The following is a 12,370-nucleotide window of genomic DNA, read 5'->3' as shown; positions in this document are numbered from 1 at the left end:
GTATTCTGGAAGGTGCAGGGATGCATGGGGGAAGAGAGAAAGCGACGCTTATAGAGCTTATGAAAAAAGTGTGGGCAAAGGTGAAATTGATCAGGGGAGTTGGTGGGGTAGGAGAGCTTTCCCCAATATGGAACAATAACCTGTTGCCAGAATTAACTTCTCTATCAGGAATCCGAAATTGGGAATCCCATGGAGTAATGAGGATAGGTCAATTGATTGAGACTAGTGTATTTAAATCATTTCAAGGTCTACAGCAGGAATTCAACATTCCCAAAGTGTGGTTCTATCAATATCTGCAACTGAGACACGCTTATGAGGTCACGATAAGGAAGGGATGCACTATTGCAAAAGTGGATGTGGTCCATAAACTGGTTCTCCCAGCTGGAGGAAAGAGAGGTTTGATATCACAGGTGTATACTCTGCTTTTAGATAAATTTCTGGTAGAATTCCCCCTTACTAGGATGAGAAAATGGGAAAAGGATCTGGGGGACATCCCTAAGGAACAGTGGGAAGATATATTGGAGGCAATTCCGAGAGTGTCTGTAAGTGAACAGGGCAAGTTGTCACAACTATTTATCATCCACAGAGTTTACAAAACTCCAGTGTTTTTACGGAAAATTGGGATTAGAACTGATGATAATTGTCCAAAATGTATGGCGGAAGGTGCAGATCTATTTCATATGCTTTGGTCTTGTCCAGTGCTAAGTAGATATTGGGACGAGGTGTTGACTTTGATTAATCGTAACCTGGAGTTGAGGGTGCAGAAGAACCCTAAGATATGTGTGCTGGGATATGTGAAGGAGATTGGTGGGGGAGAGGCGGTTAAGGTGGCAGTTGGGAGACTACTGTATGTGGCCAGGAAATTGATTGCCTTTAGGTGGATCCAGGGGAGTCCGCCAACTGTGGATGAATTTGTGAGAAAGGTGCATGATATGTTAACATTAGAGAAGGGAGTGTTTGTTAGGAGGGGATGTCCTTTGAAGTTTGAAAAGTTGTGGAATGAATGGCTGTCTCACACTCGTGTTGTAATATAAAAGGTCTAGGAAACTCATGCTCTGATCTGGGGGGGCGGGGGGGGGGGTTTGGCTGTTGGGGGAGGGGGGGTGGGTGTTGTTGGGGTTATAACAGTCAAATGTCTCGGTAAATGATTTGTCTTTATTTTGGTATATTCATTATGTACAATGATTGTAGAAGATGTAACAAATATATGGACATATGATAATGTTTTTTTATAAATTGTGTATATTTGAGATGCGGAGGGGAGAAAACACCAAGAAAATTGTGATGCAAAATATATTGTGATATACCAACTTTATTTGAACAATAAAAAACGATTTGATTGAAAAAAGAAAGTGAAAAATATCATTTTTTTGCAAAAAAATCGTTAAATTTCGATTAATAACAAAAAAAGTAAAAATGTCAGCAGCAATGAAATACCACCAAATGAAAGCTCTATTACTGAGAAGAAAAGGAGGTAAAATTCATTTGGGTGGTAAGTTGCATGACCGAGCAATAAACGGTGAAAGTAGTGTAGGTCAGAAGTGTAAAAAGTGGCCTGGTCTTTCAGGGTGTTTAAGCACTGGGGGCTGAGGTGGTTAATATGGTGCAGTTGTCCTGTCCCCTTTGCAGAACAGCACCCCCAAAGTATGATGTTTCCACCCTCATGCTTCACGTTTGGGACAATGTTCTTGTGGTTGTACTCATCCTTTTTCTTCCGCCAAACACAGCGAGTGGAGTTGATACCAAAAAGTTCTATTTTGGTCTCATCTAACCACATGACCTTCTCCCATGCCTCCTCTGGATCATCCCGATAGTCATTGGCAAACTTCAGTCGGGCGTGGACATATGCTGGCATGAGCAGGGTGACCTTGCGTGCCCTGCAGGATTTTAATCCATGACGGCGTAGTGTCAACAGTGAAGAAAAAAAAAGTTAAGTAAATGTCCCTCAAAGGTCTTGTATGATCTTATGGGGGACGAAAAGTGTAAAATAAAAAATAAAAAAATAGTGTTAAAAAAGTAAGGAATAAAAAAAAAAGTTAAAAATAGAAAAAATAAAATAGACATATTTGGTATTGCCGTGTCCGTGACGGTCGGCTCTATAAATATATCACATGATCGACCCAGTCCGATATTATATTTTTGTCACCTTAAATCACAAAAAGTGCAACACCAAGTGATCAAAAATGCGTATGTCCCACAAAATGGTACCAATAAAACCGTCACCTCATCCCGCAAAAAATGAGCCCCTACATAAGAAAATCTAAAAAATTTAAATAAAGAAAAAGTATACATATTGGGTATCGCCACAGCCGTAACTATCTGCTCTATAAAAATGTCACTTGACCGAATCCCTCAGATGAGCACTGTAAAAATAAATAAATAAAAACTGTGCTAAAACAACTAATTTTTTTGGTCACCTTGCCCCATAAAGTGTTATAATGAATGATCAAAAAATCATATGTACCCAAAAATAGTACCAATAAAACTGGCACCTTATCCCCTAGTTTCCAAAATGGGGTCACTTCTTGGGAGTTTCTACTGTAAGGGTGCATCAGGGGGGCTTCAAATGGAACATGGCATCTAAAAACCATGTGGAGTTCCTTTTCTTCTGCGCCCTGCCGTGTGCCCATACAGCAGTTAATGACCACATGTGGGGTGTTTCTGTAAACCGCAGAATCTGGGTAATAAATATTTTTTGTTTGGCTGTTAACCATCGATGTGTTAAAGAAAAAATTGGATTAAAATGGAAAATCTTCCAAAAAAGTGAAATTTAAAAATTTGATCTCCATTTTCCTTTAATTCTTGTGGAACGCCTAAAGGGTTAACAACGTTTGTAAAATCTGTTTTAAGTAACTTGAGGGGTGTAGTTTCTACAATAGGGTCATTTATGGGGGTATCTACTATGTAGGCCGCACAAAGTGACTTCAGACCTGAACTGGTCCTTAAAAAGTGGGTTTTGGCAATTTTCTTAAAAATTTGAAGAATTGCTTCTAAACTTCTAAGCCTTCTAACGTCCTAAAAAAATAAAATGACATTTCCAAAATGATGCCAACATAAAGTAGACATATGGGGAATGTTAAGTAATAAATATTTTATGAGGTATCACTTTCTGTTTTAAAAGCAAAGAAATAGAAATTTAGAAAATTGCAAATTTTTCCAAATTTTTGGTAAATTTGGGATTTTGTCATAAATAAAGGTGAAATATATTGACGCAAATTTATGACTATCATGAAGTACAATGTGTCACAAGAAAACAATCTCTGAATGACTTGGATAAGTAAAGGCGTTCCAAAGTTATTACCACATAAAGTGAGATATGTCAGATTTGCAAAATTAGGCCTGGTCAGGAAGGGGGCAAATGGCCCAGATGGGAAGTGGTTAAAGGCTGTTATCATTGCTTGAGCAGTAAACTATGCTACTCCATTTAATAATTCATCTTCGTCAGCTTGTATGTTGACCCCTCCTGATGTAGTAGAGGGCTAAGGTCTAGCTCTCAGGGAGGTGATAGACCACCACACCTGATCCAACATATTGCATGGGGTACAGGATCAAACATATTCCTGCTGTAGCATCAATGTAGCAATTATATTATTAAAACCTGCTGTTTTATAGAGTATTTGTATTCAATATCAACAAAGGTGAAGTAGAACATTTGCTGTGCCTAAAAAGTTATAGTCACCATTTTCGGGCTTTAGTGATGAGGCCCATCTAAAAATCTCAACTAATGCTTATATCCTTTCTTTTTTTTTTAGTGTGTCAAAACAGCACTCCGTTGTTCCAAGTCAGATATTTGAACTTGAGGATGGTACAAGTAGCTATAAAGATTTTGCAATGAGCAAGAATAATCGGTTTACTAGTGCTGGCCAAGCTTCGAAAAACATAATCCAACCGCCATCTTGTGTTCTGCACTACTATAACGTTCCATTATGCATGGAAGAAAGTATCTTCCAAAAGGTAAGTTAGATTTACAATATTTTCCCAGCCCAGCTTCCTAATTTTTAAGGCAGGGTAGCATATGGCATGAGAGCAGGACTACGAGCACCTATCTTTGTAACAGAGAATTCTTAAACTAGAATAGTTAAAATGATAGTATTTTGAGATGGTGTACCAAAATATAGGATAGTCACTAATAATACATGCATCATTAGTGGTTGTACTTATGTCCTTTAATCATTTTTCCTATTTTGTAACATTTTATGATTATTTTCTTCTCTTATTGCAGCTCTGTGAGGATCACCAAGTTCCAAAATTCATCAAGTACAAAATATTTGATGCCAAACGTTAGTAAAATTCAATATTGCTAATGTTATAGTAAATTCAGTAAAATGTTTGTAGTCCCTGTCGTTTCAACAAACTTTACTTATTTCAACAGTACAGTTGAATATAAGAAAAATATACAGTATCTAAGTCTACTTTCACACTGGCGTTTTGGCTTTCCGTTTGTGAGATTCGTTCAGGGCTCTCACAAGCGGTCCAAAACGGATCAGTTTTGCCCTAATGCATTGTGAATGGAAAAGGATCCAATCAGAATGCATCAGTTAAGTCTCCATTCTGCTCTGGAGGCGGACACCAAAACGCTGCCTGCAGAGTTTTGCTGTCCGCTTGTTGAAACTGAGCCAAACGGATGCAAGTCAATGGGGACGGATCTGTCTTCTCTGACACAATCTGGCAGAATAGAAAACGGATCCGTCTCCCATTGACTTTCAATGGAGTTCATGACGGATCCTTCTTGGCTATGTTACAGATAATACAAACGGATCCGTTTATGACGGATGCATGCAGTTGCATTATTGTAACCGATTCGTTTTTGCATATCCATGACGGATCCGCCCAAAACGCGAGTGTGAAAGTAGCCTAAGGGCTCATTCAGACGGCCGTATGCTGTCCGCAAAAATACTGAATGCTATCCGTTTTTTTGCGGATCCGCAAAAAAACGGATCCGCAAAAAAACGGATAGCATTCAGTATTTTTGCGGACCCATAGACTTCAATGGGGCCATCTCCTGATTTTCACGGACAAGTATAGGACATGTTTCATTTGTTTTGCGGAACCGTGGAATAGAAAAGGGCCCCATAGAAGTGAATGGGTCAGTATCTAATCCGCAAAAAAACGGATCCGCATTTTTGCGGATAGCATACGGCCGTCTGAATGAGCCCTAAGGCTGTGTTCACATGACATATTTTTTTTTCCACATTATATTTGGCAGAAAAAATGATGCACTACACATTTCTATCCAGCAGAGAGCAGAAAAAAATATATATGTTAAACGGATACTTTCTTTTCAATCTGGAACCCTACGGTGACGTGCCATTGTTGTGGCATCCGTCTGAGGCATCCATTCAAGTGTATATGATAAACATGATGTGAACACAGCCTTATCAGAGAGTAGTCTGCAGTAATACATGCATAGTATTGCACATAAGGGGTCCCCATAAGCCTACTTGGTAACAGCCCCCTCTCCCCATATGGATCTGAGTGAAGAGCTGATAATGAGCAGTGGCTCCTATGGAATAATAATAATAGTCTCTAGTGTAAGCCCAGTCTAATGTATGTTCCAGTCAAGTACTCAGTATTGTACTTTCAGTAAAATGATATTTTTAATATTACTCCTTATCCTGGTGATCACCTTTATTCCCTATTTGAACACTTTGTATGTCTTCTACAGCATCTTCAAAAACGTTGTCCGGTCTGCTGGAATGGGAATCAAAGACTGACGCAGTGGAAGCGCTCACTGTATTAAACCACTACCAGATCAGAGTACCTAGTAAGTTCTGTCAAATCCAGTCTGCGATTGCCTGATCAACCAGTACTGAAAAGACAAGCACATCCAACGGCGCGGGTGACAGGACCTGTGTCATTCTGCCTAGAGCATATGTACAATGCAGAAAACAAAGTTTGGCTCTGTTCATATTTCCTTTAAATCCCAACATATTTGACAGGAACTTTGTGCAGCCTGGCACCCTATTCGTTCCTTCAAAATGACCGACACCGTGTCAGGAACCCCATAGATCAATTGTACGCCAGTGGGTTCCATCAGAGCTACTTGTTGGGTGTAGGACCTGTGCATTCATGGGAGCACTGCATGTCCTTATCCTCTTCTAGCCAGGAAAACTGCCCTAAAAATGAAGGTCTGGCCGTGAGGAGTGCTGGCTTTAGGCTACTGAAAGAATTTGATTGCAGGATGTTGGTGTTTGTGGATGTACGAGGGTGGAGCATGGTCAGACAGTTGCCAATTGGTATATAAAAGAATTAAATAAAAATAATATAAAAATATTAGGGTAAGGCTACATTCACACAACCGTATCTGTTTTGCGGACCCTGGCCATGTGCATCCTGCAATTTTTGCGGAACCCACTGTCAAAATGCCTATTTTTGCCCCCAAACGGACAAGAACAGGACATGTTCTATAATTTGCCACACAGATGCGGACAGCACACTAATACCATTCGTGTCCGCATTTTATGCAGCGCCATGGAAAATAATGGGTCCGCATGCGATCCACAACATCCCTAGATTAACCCCTTACTGACCAGCCTGTTTTGGGCCTTACTGACCAAGCGTTTTTTGTTTTTTTCATCGTCTCACTCCAAGAGCTCGATCTTTTTTTTTTTCCATCTATTTAGCAGTATAAGAGCTTGTTTTTTGCAGGACAAGTTGTAGTTTTTAATGGTGCCAATTTGGGGTTCACATAACTTACTGATTAACTTTATTAACTCTTTCCCGGAGGGAGATGGGGGGGGGGGGAAACAGCAATACTGCCACTGAGTTTGTATGTTATAAATTTTACGGCATTTATTTTTCGCCATAAATAACATGATACCTTTACTCACTAGGTCAGTACGATTACAGCAATACCAAATACATGTGCATCCCAAGACCCATAACTTTTTTTTTTTCTACAGCACTGTATGAAGGCTTAATTTTTGCAGGATGACTTGTAGTTTTCATTGGTATAATTTTGGGGTACATAACACTTTTTGATCGCTTTTTATAAAAAAAATAATTGGTGGCGATTAAGCAAAAAGCATTCAGTTGGCTATGGATGAGCTGCAATACCAGACACAGCCTATGAATAAGAGTGGCGCTATTTCATTTGGGGTGGGGCAACAGCTTTACAGCCCTACAGTATTTTTCACTCTTAGGCTACATGCACATGACTGTCCATTTTTAACGGACGTTTTTATCAGACCGTTAAAAATGGCCATGAAAAACTGAGGAATTTAATTGGCTTTTTTTTTTTTTATAATGGACCCCAGCAGTAATAATGTCTCCCGTAGTGCCACCCATCATTAGTAATGTCTCCCATAGTGGTCACCAGCATTAGTAATGTCCGCTATAGTGGCCCGCAGCTGTATTAATGTCTCCCATAGTGTCCCCCAGCCGTTATATTGTCTCCCATAGTGACCCATAATGTTCCCCATAGTGTCCCCCAGCCGTTATATTGTCTCCCATAGTGACCCATAATGTTCCCCATAGTGTCCCCCAGCTGTAATGTTTTGATTTAGCAAATAAATAAACTCACATCGCTCCTCTCTCGATTGAAAAAGACCTCCCAGCAGGTTCTTTAGCAGCTCCTTTTCAATCAAGAGAGGAGCGACTGCCTCTGCGCGTTCAATTGCATTAGGCGAGTACTTTTTTTTTAACCCCTAAAAGGTCACATTGTCCTATTGTACATGTTTTTAACGGCCAGTAGACGGGTGCACTCCTGTCTATGTGGCCGTTTAAGCCCGTTTAGCCGTGAAAACGGCCAAAAGTAGGACATGTATTTTGATGGCCGCTATTCAGTGGCATTTTTAAAAAAAAGGCCGCTTTGGGGCATTTTCTTATCTTTACATTTTATTCTTATCAGTTTCATAAGAATTTAGCTCAAATAAGTGTTTGAGCTGTTAAGAGTTCAGAGATAAGGGCTTCACATACAACAGTCAGAGCAGCTGCCTGACAGAAAGCAAGATAGTCTTCAGATACAATAAAGACCAATTGAAAAAAGATTTTTAGGTCCGAAAGGGGTTTATAGCCTATTGATCAAATGAGTTGCTGCTAAAATGTCTTATATATTATTTTTTTCTTTCCATAGATGGCTCCAATCCTTACACACTGAAATTGTGTTTCTCCACCTCATCTCACCTGTGAAGCCTTTGTCTCAGAGGACCCCGAGCACCCGTTCCGTTTTATACTCTGCATGATCATCAATGCCTTGCAATGGTTACATCTTATTGGGTGTTTTAAGCAGCACTACATGTTTCTAATATTATTTAGCATTGATTTGTTTTTATAATTATAAGCGTCATTTTTAGTGGATGCCAAAAATGCAATATCTTTCCAGGCCTGACCTTACAATTCCAGGTCTGTATTTTAAAGACTAACCTATTTTAATGTTAGGATGCAATGTACAGATTTAGTCTGTATCAAATATGAAATTTATATCCCAGCTGGTAATTGGGGTTTTGGACATGTCACTGTTGGGAGACAGGAAGGAATAGGTTACATACAGATGTAGTAGAGTTAACACTCATGCTTTATGAGATGACTTATCTAAACTAAATGCGTTAAGCAGACACCTTCAATTGCTTTTCAATGGCTTTTGTTTCAAGATAACACGATGAGTTAAGAAATTTGAGTTAAGAGTTTGAGTGTTAACCCTGCTACATCTGTAATTGGTAATACATAGAATTCCTGGGGAGTAGCACTGCTGGTTTACATAAGCCAATTGTGGATGTGATCCAAAAAAATGAATAGAGAGAACAGTTTAACCGATCCTGCATCCAATGACACTACTGATAACACCCCCCCCCCAACGTATGATATCTATTGCATCATATAGGCTGCTATGTGCGTGTGTATATAAGACTTTCCTTCCAACCCGAAGCCACTGGCCTGGGCCATACACAGTTGGCGGAATTCCTCCCAGCCTCCCCATACATATGATTGCTCTGTTCAGCTAAGTCTGCATGTATTCTGGAAGGAGAGAGGGGAGAAAGCTGCTGTTTGACACCCCTGTCTTGTCTCCTTTGGGGAAACAAAAAGCATCAGACATGTTGGAATTTAACATGAACAGTCCCTTTTCTCCTCGCCAACAACTGAAGATCCAATACACATTAGCTGTTTCGGTGTATTGCCAGCATAAAACTCTTTTACGACTAATTTTAACAAGGATTTAATGTTACTGAATTAGAAAAATCAGCTGAATGCTAGCGCTTAAAGATTATGCACAGAGCCATACCGATACCTCCAGAGTCCACGGGTGTGAAGCTCATCCCTCCTGGGAGCATTGCTTTTAGGGGAGAAAGTTGCCCTAACATATGGAGTCTGATGGAGCACGCCAATATTTTTTCTCCAAGCAGGAAAGTCCTCCCGATGGGGGTAGAGTAGAGGCCTCGGACCTCTATTACAACTCGGTAGAGTAGAGGCCTCGGACCTCTATTACAACTCTGTACAATGCGGCCTGTGGATTGGTTAATCTTGGTTATTATGAATGGCCACTAATGGGCTCTGCTCTATTGCCATCTGTATATTTGAAACTCGATCTGTAGTGCCTAATATGCAGCTGTTCTGTTACCATGTACCTGCTCGATATTCCAGTTACACCCACTTCCGATACAGATGATTTAGGGTTATAGGGACAATTTAATTAGTTATAAGTGTATGAGAGCCATGCAGGCGGTGACTTTATCTGTCCCGATTTTAGGAACCTTCTGTTCTTGTAGTATGTGATCAGTATTAAAAGCTTCTAGGAAAAGCTATATAGATGATATACAATTAAAAATAGTCACTTTGAATGGAATAATATTTCATGAAGATAGTGATTTGGTTTTGACAGTATTTGGAATAATAGTTTCTGGGCATCGTGTAATGTAATACACACATAAATCTACCATACTTCTGTTCAGGACATGGGAATTATGTGGCTGTGCCTGTCCATATGTCCAGTCCTGGGACACCACTCTATAAGCTGGAGGAGAAGTCACTCATTTATAGGGCACTGCTCATACAGACTTTTCCTTTCCTCTTGGATTGAGATTTTTCAAAACTGGTCATCTCAAGCCGCTCGGCATATCTCGGCCAAGAGGAAATATAAGGAAGGAAACATCTGTGGGTTTATCTTTGGCTCTGTTCACATCTGCATTGTTCACGTGTTGTTCTGGTTTGTCAGATAGCCCACCAGAGTACCAAAGGATCCTCCGGGGGGTACAGGCTCTAACCATAGTGGGCCCCAAAACTCCAATAGTAAAAAAAATATGTTCTGCCTTTGGAGCAGACACCAGGGACTAATGTATGTGGTCAGCAATAATGTCAATCGCATACTTTTACCCCCCTAATGAGGATCGGGGGAGCCGGAGTGTGAATATACAATCTGGTCCATAAATATTGGGACACTGCCACAATTCTAACATTTTTGGCTCTATACACCACCACAATGGATTGGAAATGAAACGAACAAGATGTGCCTTAACTGCAGACTGTCAGCTTTAATTTGAGGGTATTTACATCCAAATCAGGTGAACGGTGTAGGAATTACAACAGTTTGCATATGTGCCTCCCACTTGTTAAGGAACCAAAAGTAATGGGGCAATTGGCTTCTCAGCTGTTCCATGGCCAGGTGTGTGTTATTCCCTCATTATCCCAATTACAATGAGCAGATAAAAGGTCCAGAGTTAATTTCAAGTGTGCTATTTGTATTTGGAATATGTTGCTGTCAACTCTCAAAATGAGATCCAAAGAGCTGTCACTATCAGTGAAGCAAGTCATCATTAGGCTGAAAAAAACAAAACAAACCCATCAGAGAGATAGCAAAAACATTAGGCGTGGCCAAAACAACTGTTTGGAACATTCTTAAAAAGAAGGAACGCACCGGTGAGCTCAGCAACACCAAAAGACCCAGAAGACCATGGAAAACAACTGTGGTGGATGACCAAAGAATTCTTTCCCTGGTGAAGAAAACACCCTTAACAACAGAATCAAGAGAAAACTTCACCAGAGTGAATACGGAGGGTTCGCCACAAGATGTAAACCATTGGTGAGCCTCAAAAACAGGAAGGCCAGATTAGAGTTTGCCAAACGACATCTAAAAACGCCTTCACAGTTCTGGAACAACATCCTATGGACAGATGAGACCAAGATCAACTTGTACCAGAGTGATGGGAAGAGAAGAGTATGGCGAAGGAAAGGAACTGCTCATGATCCTAAGCATACCACCTCATCAGTGAAGCATGGTGGTGGTAGTGTCATGGCGTGGGCATGTATGGCTGCCAATGGAACTGGTTCTCTTGTATTTATTGATGTGACTGCTGACAAAAGCAGCAGGAGGAATTCTGAAGTGTTTCGGGCAATATTATTTGCTCATATTCAGCCAAATGCTTCAGAACTCATTGGACGGCGCTTCACAGTGCAGATGGACAATGACCCAAAGCATACTGCAAAAGCAACCAAAGAGTTTTTTAAGGGAAAGAAGTGGAATGTTATGCAATGGCCAAGTCAATCACCTGACCTGAATCCGATTGAGCATGCATTTCACTTGCTGAAGACAAAACTGAAGGGAAAATGCCCCAAGAACAAGCAGGAACTGAAGACAGTTGCAGTAGAGGCCTGGCAGAGCATCACCAGGGATGAAACCCAGCGTCTGGTGATGTCTATGCCGTCCAGACTTCAGGCTGTAATTGACTGCAAAGGATTTGCAACCAAGTATTAAAAAGTGAAAGTTTGACCTATGATTATTATTCTGTCCCATTACTTTTGGTCCCTTAACAAGTGGGAGGCACATATGCAAACTGTTGTAATTCCTACACCGTTTACCCGATTTGGATGTAAATGCCCTCAAATTAAAGCTGACAGTCTTAAGTTACAGCACATCTTGTTTGTTTCATTTCAAATCCATTGTGGTGGTGTATAGAGCCAAAAATGTTAGAATTGTGTCCATGTCCTAATATTTATGGACCTGACTATATATATTCAAATTGCCCTCCATTCCCCAAAATAAAAATACATAAACAATTCGAAAAAGAAACATCACGGGCATCGCCACGTGTGAAAATGGCCGTACTACAAAATATAAAAATATTTATCCTAAATGGTGTAACGGGGGGAAAAAAAAGTCAAAATGACCAATTTGCCTGTTTTATTTTTATTTTATTTTTTTTGCTTCACTTCCCACAAAAAATTTAAGAAAAAGTGATTGAAAAAGTGATCAAAAAGCCATACACACCCCAAACTGTTATCAATGAAAAGTACAGATCGCCCAGCAAAAAAATGAGCCCTCACACAGCTCCGTACACAACTACAAAAAAAAAGCTATAGGGGTCAGATTATGGCGATGAAAAAAAAAAAAAAAAGTTTGTAGGTTATTTTTTTTTTGTATTAAGACACAAGAAAAACT

At 40.1% G+C, this 12,370-nt stretch overlaps 1 protein-coding gene across 1 annotated transcript in view; it reads left to right on the top strand.

Moving 5' to 3' along the window:
- The window catches only part of HNRNPLL (heterogeneous nuclear ribonucleoprotein L like), a 102,690-nt gene extending 94,482 nt beyond the window's left edge, over window positions 1-8,208 (top strand). Inside the window, exons 10-13 of the mRNA XM_040429578.1 lie at window positions 3,753-3,954; window positions 4,223-4,280; window positions 5,666-5,764; window positions 8,075-8,208. Coding sequence (XP_040285512.1) covers window positions 3,753-3,954; window positions 4,223-4,280; window positions 5,666-5,764; window positions 8,075-8,130 — 415 coding nt within the window. The 3' untranslated portion in view covers window positions 8,131-8,208. The remainder of the gene's footprint in view (window positions 1-3,752; window positions 3,955-4,222; window positions 4,281-5,665; window positions 5,765-8,074) is intronic.
- Window positions 8,209-12,370: the final 4,162 nt, after the last annotated feature.

The sequence above is a fragment of the Bufo bufo genome, chromosome 4 (assembly GCF_905171765.1).
Source record: "Bufo bufo chromosome 4, aBufBuf1.1, whole genome shotgun sequence".
Taxonomy (NCBI): domain Eukaryota; kingdom Metazoa; phylum Chordata; class Amphibia; order Anura; family Bufonidae; genus Bufo; species Bufo bufo.
Note: the sequence above shows the minus strand (reverse complement) of the source record. Positions and strands in the feature narration are given on the sequence as shown.